The sequence below is a fragment of the Phalacrocorax carbo genome, chromosome 3, assembly GCF_963921805.1.
Source record: "Phalacrocorax carbo chromosome 3, bPhaCar2.1, whole genome shotgun sequence".
NCBI classification, from domain to species: Eukaryota; Metazoa; Chordata; class Aves; order Suliformes; family Phalacrocoracidae; genus Phalacrocorax; species Phalacrocorax carbo.
Window position 1 is genome coordinate 11984245 of NC_087515.1, and position 16680 is coordinate 12000924.

Below are 16680 nucleotides of genomic sequence, written 5' to 3' on the forward strand. Positions count from 1 at the left end.
CCAGCCTCATATTTTTTGATCTATCTTGTGTCATATTAGTTTACCTCCAAAAGTAATTTTTCCTTCCATGGCCTGCCTGTTTCAGGTTTGCTCTTAAACCTTCTTCACCAACAGTGTTCACAATTCTGCTATTGCTGAACTCTTCCATATGTAGTATGCTGTTTTTTCATTTCTTTCTTCAAAGTAGTCTCAAAATTGTCTTGCTTTTGTATAGGATTGAAACCGTTATCTAGCACCTGTTGCTTTCATCTTGATTCCTGTAACTCTTGTGTTTGGTGTCTTTGCTTTTGCTAACAATAATATTTTTGTTGGCTTAATTTTTCTTCATCCTAACATGTCACTCTCCTTCAACTGCATGTGTAATTGTCTGTCTCAACAGCAAATTCATGACTGTGTGTTATCTCATTTCTACTTGATTACTGTCTGTCTTTGAAAAAATAACCCAAAAATAAGATGAGAGAACTAAGAAACACAATGTTGAATTTTTTTGGTCATCTTTCTCTCTATAGGCAGAGTTGTCAAGGTGTCATTGTTTTCCTTAAATGTTATCTCCTCTCCCAACAGTACTATGCTTTCTTACTAGTGTAAATTCCCTGATTGTTTCCTGCCACATAATGCTGTTTTGACTTGCCTGAGTTCAGGCCTTAGCCAGTCAATAGCCACTTATACCGGTATTTAACATGTACAGACTTGTATTTATTTCTTCAAGACTCTGAACTGTGTAAGGTGTTGAGAACACAATCACTGGAAGTATAGCTGTGTTTAAAAGGACTTAAACTTTTCACATTACACCTGCTTGTGAGTCTTTCCAATGTTTTCTATAGTTTCATACTTTCATTGTTTTATTAATGTTGTAGTCCTGGCATGTTGTATTCCCTGGTCAATAATTTGAATAATCTGAATTGAATGTGATCCTATCACTATGTATGCACTTTTCTGATAGTTCTGCCTATTATTTTAATTAGACTAGGTGGGATTTCATTTTTGATAATTGGAATATGACTGAAGTCCTTGGATTGTTTGGAAAACTAGCCAGTTTTCTCTGAAGATGAAGTAGACTGGGGGGCAATGGTGGGAGGGAGATGAGATGGGTTCAGATATTTTTCTTTGATAATCAGGGGAAAAAAGCCTGACATGAACACCCAAATGTCTCTGTAGAATTTTCTAACCAGGTGACAATTAACTGTATACCTGAAGAACTTGAGTTTTAATGGGACTGAATTAAAGTAGTTTGGATGGCTAGCTCTTCAGTTAGGGCTGCTGAAGGGGAAGAAAGTGTTTGTTTAAAAATACTTTAAATTATCATGTTGTGAAAAGACCAAAACATGGAATGAATATGAGCTGTCTTCCAAAGGTTTGGACACTGTCATGGTTATGGGAAACTATCTAACCAAATTGTGACAGAGGTGTCAACGTGAAGCTTAATATGATTTCTCAAGTGTTAACATGTTTTACTAATAAAATATTGAGAAGTAAAAGAATTACATTACAATCCGTCCATATTATAAATGGTCTCTGCAACTCTTGCAGTAACAACTTAATTTGGTCTAATGAATAGGTAACAGTACTGCAACCATCTTTCTGGGTTTTTCTCCAGGTGAAGCTGTTAATAGTTCATGGTGCTTATTTTTTAATGGCTCTAAAATGAATGCAAATCATGTTTTGTATTCATTAGCTGTGCTCAGATCTTCCCCCCCCTTGTTGGTCTGCCTTCTTGACTTGTCATCTGCCATCTTTGTATGAGCTAAATAAGGCAGCAGAGTAATAGAGAGTTGAGGCATGAGAAGCAAACATGCCTGTGAGATGATGGGAGCTGGGGAGTACTGGATGCACAGAGCTGGTGTGTGCGGGGCAGATTAGCGTTTCCAGCATGGTAACAGGTTTGTATGCTGGAAAACCTAGCCAAGCAGTAGTCCAAGTATGTCTGTACTGAGGCATCTGGTGAGGGAAAGATCTCATGCTACATGTTTGAAGCTAATTGACTGTGTGATAATGTGATTTGGCACATGATTTGAAAGAGTGGGAGTGAATAGCTGGGTAGGGATGCACGATAAGGTTGGAGTGATTTCAGTGAACAAAGAGACTTTCCAAGGTAATGGGTGTTTTGCACCATTAGACTTTGGAATTAGCTTTCAGTGGTTTGAAGCATTTGTTTTGAGTTATGATGGGTCATGAGATATTGGACCTTGAAACAATATCCGCCTACACTTTTCCCTAGTGTGAATTTTTGGCGACTGGTCCAGAACTTTGTAAAGTCAGTCCTGGAACTTGGAGTAGAGGGATTTTTCAGTTATTGCCAAGACAGAAAGAAGCCTCAGTTGTGTTTCATTCCAGCAGTACTGGCTGCTGTATATTGAGTTCTGGGTAAAAAGAATGGTGTAATGCACTATTGATTAAACCTAGATGTACTGTAATACTTACAGTATAAGTGTTCTAGATAACACCAATTGTTTTTCTCAGTGTAGCTGCAGTAATGCACTAGTAGTGTTGTTCATCCTAGTACCACCCAAGTACAAAGGATTGCATACATTCTTTACGTAAGTTGATGATATTGGTGTACCAGAGATTAATTTTGGCACAGTCTGTCACACACGTAGACTTCCTGCAAGTGATTTCCTGTAGTTAGATGCTCTTTTGGAGCTGTTAACACTGAGAACAGTCTCCTTTTTGCTTTTAGGAAACATAGTAATACTGGGATTAGCAGTTCATATGTTCTGAGTCACCATGCAGATACTTCTGGCTTTTATGTGGGGAAAGTAATAGCTGTATAATCCTGTAAGATAAAACAGGCTTTAAAAAGCTCTGCTTTGAGTTTTGTTTTCAAGTTTACATTAGAAGCTCTTAACACTTCAAAGGAACTGGACAGTGTTCTTACTTAACAGCTTCATGTAACTGAGCATAAGGAAGGCTATGAAAGCTGTACTTCGCTGCAGTACAAGAGAAAAATTTGGTAGCGTACAACTTGAGCATATTTTAAGCTTTGCGTAAAAATTATGTTAAAAGATACCACTTGAAATAAAAACCTTGTTAATCGATGAGGTTATTCTTGGCCAGCAGTCCGCACATAGCCTTCTGGCTAAGGTGCTAGCAAGGAATGCTGTATTCCCGAATGTACTGGGGAGTGGAAGAGAGAGCAGGGCGCTGCATGTCTGTAAGGAGCCAAGCTGCTTGCACTGCTCCCCCCCCATCGAAGCCTGGCCAAGTGCCTTAGACATGGGCTCTGATGGGCCACCTGCAGCTCATCAGGGCCGGCCATGCAGAGGGCAGCCAGCCAGCCCTTCCATTGCTTGGGCGCACAGGACTCAGTGGGGGCAGAGGAGAGTAATTTGAGCTGAAGTGTGAGGAAAGGAGCAGACAGAGGCATCTTTGTGTTGGGGTCTGTTCTTTTATAACAGGGGAATCTTGTGGGGTGTGTGCAAGGAAAGGGCAAGACTTGTTCGTCAAACTTGAAAAGTTTTGTTAGGGACAATGGAATTTGACAGCCTCCTGGTAGAGGCGAGGCTGCTGCAGCTCCATACCCCAGCTGCAACCAGTAGCAAGCCTGACCATGTATTCCCAGCAGGCACAGGCACTTGGATACAGGTGTGCAACACACATGTGTATACACACAGATTGACACAGGCGGACACACAGAGCACTCGCGTGAACACAAACAGCACCAATGTCTTATGCTGTACCCTTCTCTGGTGGTACAGGATGAAGGTCTGTTAGTGGGAGCACCTTCTCCCCACTCCCCCCCCAAAAACCAACAATAAAAAAAGTGGATGTCTCCAGCAGCTGGGCCCAGGCACTCTCTGCCCAGTAGCAGCTGCTGGATCTTGGTCTTCCCAGTTGCTGGAACCTGGATATTCAAGCTTTTGATTGGTGTCTACAGTTGCTGGCACCAGAGACACGTGGGTGCTCTGACCTGTGGTCTGGCTGCTGTTGCTGGCACTCAGACTCCCCGTACACACACGTATGCTCAGAATGAGGACCCATCATCCAGGAAAATAGAAATGGAATTTAATGAAAAGATAGGACAGACTGTGCTGATCAGGCACAGGGCTTGGCCAGACCATTTTTCTGACCAGCCCCTGCTTAGAGGTGACCAGCCTTTCTCATCTTCTTATCCATCTGTTTTTCCCCATGTTTGTTCCTCCCTGAATCACTTCTTTCCTTGCCTTTGGTTCCTTCCATAAACATCCCTTAATAAGTCTTGTACAATCATAATTCCCTAGCATCTTATAAAGTGTCCCATACAATTGGGCAGCAAACCCTCTCAGTTCAAAAGGTGCTCTAGTGTTGACTTACTTTGATGGGTTTTATGACTGGAAACTGGGGCCAGGGCTCTCCTGTGACAGCCCTGGGAGGGGCCTGGCCAGAGTATCCTTTCCTTGGAGTCCTTAATTTGGGTTCCCTGCCTGCCCCTGTGCTTCTCTGTTCCTCTGGCACGTGGAGGTGGGCCGATGGCTTCTGGGAGGCTCTAGGCAGGGTGTTATATGGGCTGCCCCACCTAAGTTGTTCTTTTGTGCTCCTCTGTGGACATGCAGACAAGCACCTAACCTAACCTAGAAGGATAGGTAGGGGAGCTGTTGCGAGGTTCCTCAGCTATGTGTGTCCCTGTTATGGATTCAGGAAAACCTTGTAGCAACTGCAACTCTGTAGTACCAATGAACAGGTTATCTCTATTCTAACACTTTCAGTTTTTGGAATGATTGTTTCAGAAATGGATATTAGGCATGCACAATGCATAGAAGAATGTGTCCTGGGTGAAGTCTGTCACATATACCTACAGAAGCTGTATACAGAGTCTGTGTTTAGTGATTGACTTCTTGCAATAAATACTAGCATATATTATTGTTAGTCTTGTTAGGCCTGGGCTTGTGATTCTGCACCTTTGTCTAGAAGCTGCTGATCAAGTAGAAGCTTGTAAATAGAGGAATTATCTTTTATGAGGTTAAATATTACAATTATAAAAACAGACAACCTTTCACAGCTATGTCATCCATACGGATGTATGTTTGTTTTGAGAGAGGAGGGCAGTAAAACATGTAACTACAGTATCATAAGGTTACACAATACACAGCTTAAAAGGTCAATTTAATTAATGTAGAACAAAACGAGGATGTTGATACCAACAGTCCCAACAATCTATAATAGATGATTTTGCCTTTTTTTAAACAATACTTTTATTCCATAGAAATTAATTTAGCCTTTAAATCTGCAATTTATTTGAAAACCAGATAGTAATTATAGGCATTATACTGTCATTTAAAGACTTTGGAATTCCTGTTGATGCTGCTTTCTAAGGAACATAATGTCTCATATTTTTAATGATTACACTTCCTATCACAAAGAGGATTTGAGTTCATCTGTAACTTTTATTATGTCAGCTAATGCTTTTTAGTCACCAAAATTAATGTGGTATGTTTAAAACATTTTAATAACGCCAAGATTTGTACATGAGAATGGGTAAATGGTGACACATATGGTCATAGCATTGAAAATAAGTGCTTCTTGGTACGAGGTTGCATGACCTCTGGTTACTGGCATGGGGGATTATGTGTAGGGATCTTCTGGCAGCTGCATGATAGGTTTATGGTCTCGAATGAAAAAAAGGGAAACAAAGACATATCTTTATCAAAAGGAGACTTAAACCTGTGAAATATCTTAGAGGTTCCTTAAAATCTGTGGTTTGTAGGTGGTTCTGTGAACTTAATACAAAGAGGTAATAGTTCACACTGATTTTCTGAAACATCAGTACGTATTGATGATTCCTGGCAGCAGAAATTAGTATCAGCATTAATAAAAAGTGCACTGTTTATCTGCAGGCAGATATGTACCATATTCAGATTGACTTTTCTCTCCCATTTGTTGGAATTAAGTTTTTTAGCAGCATGATGTAACTGATATGCTATAAATAGAAGTTGTCTTGAGGATACAATTGATTGTAGCATTAATGTGGTAGCTTTCTCTTGTTGATCAAGATGTGATACCTGGCTAAACAGTGTATATAGCATCAAGGAATAAAACCTCACAGCACTTACTCAAAAAATGTAACTATAACTTGTTCTCTTGTTAACTGAGGTAGTGGAATTTTGAGTTAGAGCTTAAAGCGGATTTATGCACTGTTTCAGGTATGAAGACCTACCAGTTCCCTTGGAGGAATTACTAGCGTTCTGTATCTATGCATGCTCTGAATATAAAGTTGTCCTGTGCATGTGTGCAGAGATACTGAGACGCATATTTGGGCAGCCCAGCTAATTCTCAAGCTTTTTATTTGCTTTCCTAATACAAATAATATTTGGGAGATTGGAAAGATGTAATTTTCAGAATATTCTTGGATGAATCAGCAGATGAATATACTATCTTAGTACAGTAAGAGAGGAGTTTTTACAGGTAATTCCAGATTACCTAAAGGATTTTAAGCAATATAATTTTTATTGTTTAAAGGTTTAAAAAGTATCTGTTTTAGGGGAATATAATGCTACTGTCATATCTGTACTGTCATGGCTACTGTTCAGAGTACAAGACAGTATCAGGTTTATGTAGGGAACCTAAGAATGAGTTGGGAGACAGAGGAAGCAGCCTGCCAATTTGGCGTCAGCCCACTAAATCAGTTTCTTGGGGCTGTGGATTAAGTATCTACTGCTGTCTGTATAATTTTGTCAGGTCCATCTTTTGCTTTTGCATGGGTTAAATGGCACAAATTCTGCCTCTCTTTGTGACTGTCCAAGTAGATAATATGCTTTCCAGAGTATATGGATTCTTCAGTATTACGTGGAATGTAAATGTGTAGGGTGTGCACACCAAAACAGAGAAGGCCAACTTAATATTTTGGATAAACTTGCTACCGGAAAGAGGAAATTATTTTCTCTCTGAATGGGAAGGGAGTGTGAAAACAATGGGTGTGATGGATACTTTCATTATGTCTTTAATTTGGTAGAAACGAGTCTTTGACTACTTTAGTTAAGGACAATATACCACAAGCTTCATGCAGTTTAGACCCTGTTACTTATTGACTGTGCAAGATCTAAATTAACAAACTGTAGTCTATTACCTACTTAACTGAAAGTTTGTTGTGTGCTTTTCCATATTTTTTCCATATTCTTCCTGTTTTCTTCTGTGGAGCACTTCTGTGTATGTGTTCCCACCTCAAGTTTGAATTCTGGTTTAAACAAAAAGGCCAAGGGAGCTGGTTGATTGGTACTCTTTCCTCTTTGGGATTTATTCCTGCTCTCTTTCTCTGTGAACCGTCTGTTTACATTTAAGCTTTTCGTTTTAAGAAGTTTTACTCACACTTGACAATATTTTGAAGAGCGGGGGAAATACAGAAAAAGAAAGCTATTTTCAGTGAAGTGTCATGGAAAAATGGTGTGTTACTTAGCGTATCTATTCCCTATATGGATTTGCGATATTATCTTCTGTCCTTGGCAGGATTCAAGTTTTCCTTTTCTTGCATCTGCAGATCTAAACTGTTGTAGAACAACGACATGGAGCCTCTCTTGGCTTGCCCCTCAAGAAAAGTGTGGCAGGTGCTGCTGGAGTGTCTCAAGCTGGATACTGGCTTGACCAGAATGCCTGTGAAATAAGGGTTACAGGTGGTGGTATCCGAGTTAGGAAGATCTGCATTGGCTTTCAGGTGTCAGACTGATTATGCAGGTCTGAGAGATTTAAAATCCAAAGAAATAAAAACCCTAATATTTTTTATTTTCAGGTTTGGAAGAAAGTGTCACTGTTGGTAGGGGAGGAAACAGGGAAGAAGTTGACGTTCATGGGTTTTATTTAGCTGTGGGGGTTTTTTGTTGTTGTTGGTTTTTTTTTTAACCTTTTTATGCTATGTTTCAGTTCAGAAAAAAGCAGATCAACTTTGTTTCCATAGAACATTTAAATCACTCAAGTTATGTAGCCGTTATTAAAAGCATTTATGGATATAGAGCATGTGTTAATTTAGTGTTTGCTTTCTATTGCAGTTCCCAGAGTGTGGTTTCTTTGGCATGTATGACAAAATTCTCCTCTTCCGTCATGACCTGAACTCAGATAATATTTTGCAACGGATTACATCAGCAGAAGAGATACATGAGGGTGATCTTGTTGAGGTTGTGCTCTCTGGTAGGTATTGTAACAGCGGAACAGTGCTTTATTCAGTAGATTAAAAGAAAATAGGACTTTATGGAACATTATTATCATGCTTGCCTTCAGCTCTTTGACGGAAGTCTCACACTGGATCACTGTTTTTGGGGTAGAGGTTTCCAAGAAAATCCAAGTGGTACAGATACTTCAGTACTGAGTTTTGTTATTGCTTCAGTGTCATGTTTTAATCTTCAGGTTTATTGTTATAAATAAATCTGAATTATAATAGTATGAATGTATAATTATATTATTATAAGTTTATTGTTATAATTATTGAAGCTGAAGTGCAGGTAGGGTTCAGGATTTGCTCTTTCAACCCTGTGGCTGGCTTTCTTTTCCTTACATCTGTCTTTTTGTTCTGTAGCTTTTGCCATTGATGGTTTGTACTACTAAAAGGCTTCATATAAATGTAGTTACTGAATCATACCTATTAAGGACAGGCTCTTAAAGGTTATTGTAGCATTTGAAAACAGTTTCTTTTAAATGGTGAAGTCCTTAGAGTGGTGGCAATAACAAGAACCTGTAGTGCTCTTCAATAATGAGGACAAAAAATCCCCCAAACTTTGATTTGAATTTTATGTGTTTCATTAGTACTCTGTTGAATTCAACCAAAAGCCAGCTGTAGTTAAACTACAAATAAAAGCTGGACTAGTATTGAGCAGTTCTTTCAGACTTTGAGGACTCAGTGACCAACTGAGTTAATGTTCTAGAAAGAGATATCTCATGGCTGTCATGGGATTAGATTTGTAAATTGATCAATAAAGTATGATTTCCAGAGTCAGAAGGCTGAGTTCCTTGGCTGCATTTCAGGACCTACTGTCCTAGGCATGTCTAGGGTGTTCAGTAGTTGATCATCTTGGTTTGAGCTTTTCATTGTTTCTGGTGAATGGCATATTTGGAAAACTTGTCTTGTGGGCCTCTTCTTGACAATCTCTGACACTTTCCTTTTAAACACAAACCACCAGAAACTGAGGCATTTTGAAAACATGTAAATCTCTTTTGGCAGGGTTTTAAAACTGAGACATGGGAATCTGAATATGAAGTATTAGCATGTATTTGATCAAATAATAGTAGCCATCAGGGCAAGGAATGTTGGTGTAATGTTGGAATAAAGTACTGGGTTAGGGGTTTTTCTGTATTTTTTTCTTTTATTTTACGTTCCAAAAAACCAGGACCAAAAATCATTAAATATATCTATCCTTGTTTAAGACAAAGAACGTTACTAGTGAAGTTTCTAGTGTTCCATGGAAATTTTATCCACAGTTTTGTTTTAATACACAGAGTTCAGTCTAATAAGCTTTTACTGAAAAAGTCCTTTAGAAGATAAAAAGCTAACCTGTAGAACTGTTCTTTGTTTTGTAACCTACTAAATTTTCAAACAGCTTGAAAATTAATTTGCTCTTTCAAATGTTTACTGTTAAGTTGATTTTAGAAAGCTTGCTGTATTTGTCTTCTCAGTTTAGTGAGGTTTTCAACATTGTGACTCATACTGTTGTTTAGTTGTGGCCATTAGCCTACAGAATTGAATGGATTTTTCCCTCAATAAAAAAGCTTACTGAAAACTATGTAATCTTCTAAATGTATATTTAACTGGTATACAGTAAAATGCTGATGTCTAAACAGCTCATTAGTGTTCTTTGAATCTGCCATTTTTAAAACAACATATTCTTTCCATAAACCCTTGTTGATCCTGTGGCAAGAACTGTAACTTACTGCAATTTTTTAAAAGCTTTGGCTACAGTTGAAGATTTCCAGATTCGTCCTCATGCACTTTATGTGCATTCCTACAAGGCTCCTACCTTTTGTGACTACTGCGGAGAGATGCTTTGGGGTTTGGTACGACAAGGATTAAAATGTGAAGGTAAGCCTGTGATTCTTAGTGTATTTTTGTGTGTGTGTATATCTATATAAAATGAGGAATAAGAAATTGTATCTTGTTTGGTATGTTAGCACGTGATAAATGTAGTATTTCATAGAGTTGGAAGGGGTGGTGCATCCAGGAAACCTGAGTTCTGATCCTGGCTTTAACGCAAACTGTGTGAGACCTTGGGCGAATGATTTAAGAAGTGTTCAAGTTTCCCACATTGAAAAAAAAAAAAAATAGCTAGCTTACAAGTGTGTGTTCTTTGCACAAGGAGCACATACTTTGGAGAGGCTGCTGAAGTGGAATCCCTTTCCCAATGGCCTTTATCCAGCTGGCTGTGGAGCACTCTGCAGCCTGCTGTCAGGTACTGATGCTGCCTGCTCACTGGCTTCTCTTTGGCTTTTGTGCACCAAAGTGGGGGAGTGATGAAAGCCTCCTGGTGAGGGAACAAGCGAGGAGGATGATCAGCTGCTTCGCAGTCTTAGACCTTGTTTCTAGAGCTGGGCTTACTAGAGACCAGTGTTATAGCAAGTAGTGAAAAAAACGCTGTTTCTGTGCATTACATCAATAACTCTAGAAGAAGATAATTTAACAGAACAATCTTTTTCTGCCTGTACCATTTTCCTGGATCAGCTTTTTAACTACTTTATCAAAATATTAATACTATTTTTGTTACTTGGATGTTGGGACTCTTTTTTTCTAAAAGAACTTCTCTTTCAGGTTGTGGGTTAAACTACCATAAACGGTGTGCCTTCAAGATTCCAAATAACTGCAGTGGAGTGAGAAAGAGGCGTCTGTCTAATGTGTCTTTACCAGGAGCAGGGCTTTCAGTTCCAAGACCAGCACAAGCTGAATACACATCGTCTGCCTCTGAAGAAGTATGTAATGTGAAATAACAATTTCTGGCTTTAAATCCTTTAACTTCTGGGGAACTAGCTAGTGTTGCAAGTGGCTCATAATGAGTCCAAGGGAGGTGAGCTTAACCATTATGATTGGTTTTAGTTCATTTTTAAATCTGGTGAGTCTTAGACTGTGACACTAAGTGATAACTATTATTGCTGTGAGACATGAAACAGGAGGTAAATTATAATTTTAATGTATAATTTCATTATTAGCCTGTCACTCATGGTTATATGACACCTTGCCTTCTTTGTAATACTGATTCATTCTGTAATTGTGATATCAATATAGGATAGTTATTTGGCTAAAGCAGTACAAATTGTAAGATTTTGTGCTTGGAGAGGAGAGAGTGTTCCTGATATGCTGTTAAGCTTTTCACAGAGTTAATCTCAAAAAACCAAGCCCTGTCAAGGAGGGTATAGGGGATGACAGGTTTACGTTAAAACCCGTCATCCATAATAGTTCTTTGTTGTAATGGTTATGATGATTGCTGAGAGGTTATTGATTATACTGCAACTATATTGGGTTCTTAAGACAGGGAAGGCAGCGATTAGATACATTTGTTCCATTGCTCCTTTCACCGTGGGATAAAAGTAGTGCTTTTGACAGTCTTTCCTACTTATCCAATTCTGTTGCTTTTACAGTATAACAATTCTTGCATTCTTGCCATAATTTAAAATATTAATTGTATAGATTTTCTAGTTCAAGAACATAACTTTTTAGGTAGGGGCTACAAAACGTAGTCTTGAGTAATGAAAAATATAGGTTCTGGTGTTTATAGCTATTGATAAGATATAATCAGTGACATAGAATTGTCAGTGTTTCTCCTCTCATGGAATTCAACTTTGACTTCTACATGTGTGTTTAGTACCTCTTTGACAACTCTTCTTTGTTATCCAATTTCAAATCCTTGGCTTAGATGATCAGTAATATATTATCATATCTGCAGTTCATCTTTCAGAAGCCTTAAAATGCTTTAGGTCAGATGTACAGGGCCATATTTCTTCACATTTTCCTGTAGGTGTGGGTAACTGTAAATATATCCTGCTGAATGTTCAGTATGATACTTAATGCCTTTTTTGTTTTAGTTGGCAAAGTTTTTGTTTTAATTTAATTTCAAAGATTTCGGTGGGGAGGGGATTTAAATTTCCAAAGTTTTTTTAAATTTTCTAAATATTTTTGCCTAACTTAGTCAGCTATCTAGGCATGCCCTACTTTGCTTTTTAAAACTGATAGCTTGAAGTAGTGATTGGATTTTGGTTTGCCTACCTCTACTGTTTTCCACTTTATCCCCTGCATGGGGGTTTGTATGTGCTGTCTGTGAACCTTGCCAGGTTGCTTAAAAAAAAAAAAAAGTCATAAGAGTGAATTTTTAGCATTTTAGCTTCCGTGGAAATAAAGATTCATACATAATTTCCTGCTCTCTGCAAGGATTTTCCATCTGGGGTTTATGTTTTGTTTTACAATATCAGAATGTCCTCTTAAAGCTTCTTGCCCAGGTTGCTTTCTTATCCGGTTGTTGCGAGCCAACACCTCCCTCCCAGCTCCACTGACTAGCCCCTGCTCCCCAGGTAGAACTGTTCTGGTGCAAATCATGTATACCTTCCTTATTCCAGCGCTGCTGCCCAGAACCTAGTAAGAGGATTCCCTCCTGGAGTGGCCGTCCCATCTGGATGGAAAAGATGGTGCTTTGCAGAGTGAAGGTTCCACACACCTTTGCTGTTCACTCTTACACTCGTCCCACCATATGTCAGTATTGCAAACGGCTGCTCAAGGGCCTTTTTCGCCAAGGAATGCAGTGTAAAGGTAAACATCTAACTTTCTGCTGCAGTGATAAATTTCAGTAAAGGTCTTGTATTTAAAACTGATTTTCTACTTATGTTTTGATTGCTAGCAGGTTGTATACTGCAAAATGGGGCAGTATAATTTTTGAAAAATTGTGTATTTTTATTTTTGACAGGATTACAGCAGCCCTCATTTTCATTTTAGTAGACTGTGCACTGAACATTTTTCTGAAAAATAAGATTTAATCACATGTAGATTGGAAACACCTTAATTCTAGAAGGATAATTCTAAATTAATACAAATGGAAATACTTCCTTTTGTCTGTCTTCTAGACTAATCACTGAAGAATTTCTAAGTTTTCATTATATTATTCTGGTACAGGATATTAGTTATTATCTTTTGGAAAAATTTTATACAGGTAGGTGCCTTTCCTGACCTACCTTAGGCTTCGTCAGCTGCATGTTAAGATGCGTGACTTCTGTTCTCAGACTCTTTTGTGAAGTTCCCAGGGCATAACTATGACACTGTGATCTTCTGGCTCTTGATTTTGCTGCATAGTGCAGACACGTCAGTTTTGTTGCAGGAAAGAAAATTGTAGTGATGAATAATAAACATTAATATGGAAAGGACTTTCCATTGCTCTCATGTGAGTTGGTCAAATGTGAGTACCAAGGTCAATATTTTGAAAGAGGTTGCTTAATACATTTTCAATTTCCTTTAGTAGAAGAGAGCAAAAAATTTTAAGCTTACAGGTGTTATTTCTTTTGACTAAAAATACCGCTGTCTCATGTAAGTAAGAAAGTAATTTTATCTTTCATTTCTGGTTTTATTAATGTGCAGTGTTTGCAGTCTCTTTGAAGTCTGCATCCTGAACTGTTTTTTATTATTTTTTTTTCAGTCAGTGTGTCTCTTGGATACATGTAATACATAAAAAATGAAGCCTGAAAGAGATGCTTTGCAGTTCTAACATATAGATGCTGCCGACCATATACAGTTGTTGTGACTGTATATCCAGTTGAACAAATGGGGCTACCACATCAGTTTCAGGATAGTGGATGACACTGGGTAAAAATATCACTTATGTATGGAAAACAAGCCTAGAGAAATGTTATATGTACAGGACAGAAATAAGTCTATTAATAGGCCCTCATTTATGCAGTATGATCCTATACGTATTTTTAATATACTGGGAATTAATATCAAACAATCAAAATATATTCATACTGCTTTCTCCTACAGATTCTTAAGGTTTCCCACCGACTTCCTTGTGCACATTCTCAAAGCTTGGGGTCTTTCAGCAGTCCCATGTTCCTGAGTACCCGTAAGAGCCCTGGATTTCTTGAATTCATCCAGGCTTCTACTTGGACTCTGAGGATGATCTTTGGGATGCTAAGGCTATATTTGTGGTAATAAATTAAATGTGTCCTGGAACATTCCTGGACACTGAGGTCAACCGGGACAAAATGACCAGTGCTTATGAGCAAGTTTTCTTAGCATCCCAGCCTAGGTGGCTGTATGCAGACTGCCTGCTGGGAACAATCTGATGGGATGCTCTGTTTTAGGGACTAAACCTGGGGACTGTTTGGGGTTGTCCTAATACTGTGGGCCAAAAGCATGCTAGGGGATGTTTCTGTTTACTAGACTAGAGAGTTGCATTGCAGTACGTGAGAATGTTTCTGGATGTAGTTTAATTTATTAGGATTGACTCAGTCTTAGTCTTTCTAGTTGCCTGGTAGGACTGGAAATGTCTCTCTTTCTTCCAGCCCCCTTCAAACTAGTGAAGTAACCATATTCCGTAATATGGACTGAAAATACTGTTGTAGAAAGGACAGTTCATTGGCCTTCTAGGGTGCTTCCTTGTAGGCACTCAGAAGCTGAACAGGATTGTATTTTTCTCCAGGGTTTCGCTTCTCTGCTACTAAAAATGGGGAGATAATGATTTTTCTCTTGTCTGGGCTTAAAAAGAAAGTTCTTTGTGTTTTCCTTGGATAGCAGAAAGAGGCTAAATTATTCGTTTGAAAACAGTTGTGGGGGCAGTAGGGAGTTTTGAAATTCATGATGTTGATACAGAATTGAAAATCGCAGCGATGCTGCTAATAAAGGAAATTCCTGTTAATACCACTGATGTTGTATGCTGTTCAGTAGGCTATATCTGATACCTCAGATGCAGAAATGGCACATATCCAGGTTAGATGCCATCTCCACATCAAACCAGATCTGGACATCGTGTTATTCTGTCTGCCCTGTGTCAGTAGGCAGAAATGGAGCTTCAGTGTTCAGCTGAATGTGTAATCTGAGCGATAGGGGGACTGGACTTTGGGATTTACTGCAGAGCATATTTGCTCTGCGACATAGGTGTGTGATCCTAGAGGCTGTGATAGCTGCAAGTCTTAGGCAGCAGGTGGGGAAAAATGATAAAGTTGAGACATTTAAATCATATAGCAATGGAAAAAAGGGTGTGGAACAGATGAGAGGATGGGAAAAATTACATCATAATGGAAAAAATAACTACAGAGAAAGCTAGAGAAGTAGAAAGCTGTTTTGTACTGGAAGAGGAAGCGCTGACATAATACATAGTGGTGGGGCAAATCAAAATCAGGATAAGATTATTAATTTCCTTCTGGAGATGACCTCACTGGTGCTGTCTTTGGTTACATGCAAATGTATGAATCTGAACTGAAGCTTTAATGGAAGTAGTGAATGATAGAACATTAGCGTCTGAGTAGAAGGTTCTGGTATCATGGGCTTATTTATCTCTTATTTTAGACTGCAGATTCAACTGTCACAAACGCTGTGCATCTAAAGTACCTAAAGACTGTCTCGGAGAGGTGATTTTCAATGGAGGTAAGATGAGAAACATACTTTCAAAGATGCATTAGCTTTTGGTTCCCTCATCTTTGAATATTTTGCATCTTTTTGTTTTATCTTCCCATACTTTTCACCTGAGATCGCTGACAATTGAAAAGATTCACTGTAAAACTTATACTCTGATGTCTTTAATTTTACTTAATCAATCTTGGCAAGTACAGTATGCTTTGAGTGAGATTGCTCAAGAAGAACAAAAAAATCAAGAAACCTTCTCAATGTACAAAAATTAAACATTTGTTGTGATCAGTCTGCTAATTGTTCACCATTAAATACATATTTTTAAATGTTAATGACTGAAGGCAAGTACTGTTTTTTGTGACTTTCTCATATCCATGACTTTTAGTGGCCAGAGCTAGCCAAGCAGTTTGAGGTAAAAGAGAAAGGAAAAATCCACACCAAAACAAAAAGCCTTACTCTAATTTTTTTTGAAACCTCAGTTAAGTAGGACTGTTTTCTGAAGACGCCTTACAGAGTTGAAAGGGGAAGGTGAGGAATGGTATGTGACAAAGTTTAGAGTCTTATTCTTAGAAATTTTAGACCAGTGTTAGCTGATGAAATATGGGATGGATGGCCAGACAGTGAGGTGGATTGAAAGCTCATTGAATGATTGGACGTAGAAGGCAGTGATCAGTGGCATGAAGTGTAGTTGGAGGCTGGTAACTAGTGGTGTATCCCAGGGGCCAGTACTGGGTCCAGTCCTGTTCAACATCTTCATTAATGATTTGGATGATGGGGCAGAGAGCATACCCGTAGCAAGCTTGCTGAGGACTGGCTGACACACCAGAAGGTTGTGCTGCCGTCAGAGGGACTTGAACAGGCTGGAGAAATGGCCTTACAGGGGTTGTTGGATCAGATGACCTCCAGAAGTCCCCTCTGACCTCAACCATTCTGTGATTGTGGGGCCCAATATCTTGATGCTTGGCACGTGTATTTTTGAGGGGAATAAAACTGATGGCATGAAGTAGATCACACCAAACTGTACAACCTGATTTAGAGACCTGGGCAGCAGCCCTATTAGCCAGTAGGTCGGTTGCCATTGCACAGCATATCCCATTTGTTCGTGCCTGCCTTCTCCAGCTCTAAGGCTCTTGCCTGGGTCTCGGGATTGGTGGCCATGAACAATAATGTGCAACATGTTGTTGTTGCAGCCT

The 16680-nt window shown here is 38.9% G+C and overlaps 1 protein-coding gene across 3 annotated transcripts in view; it reads left to right on the plus strand.

Moving 5' to 3' along the window:
- The window catches only part of PRKD3 (protein kinase D3), a 47695-nt gene that overhangs the window by 8437 nt on the left and 22578 nt on the right, over positions 1 to 16680 (plus strand). For all 3 annotated transcript variants that reach the window (XM_064445856.1, XM_064445855.1, XM_064445857.1), the window contains exons 3-7: positions 7953 to 8091; positions 9842 to 9973; positions 10697 to 10854; positions 12493 to 12682; positions 15428 to 15505. In XM_064445856.1, coding sequence (XP_064301926.1) covers positions 7953 to 8091; positions 9842 to 9973; positions 10697 to 10854; positions 12493 to 12682; positions 15428 to 15505 — 697 coding nt within the window. The remainder of the gene's footprint in view (positions 1 to 7952; positions 8092 to 9841; positions 9974 to 10696; positions 10855 to 12492; positions 12683 to 15427; positions 15506 to 16680) is intronic.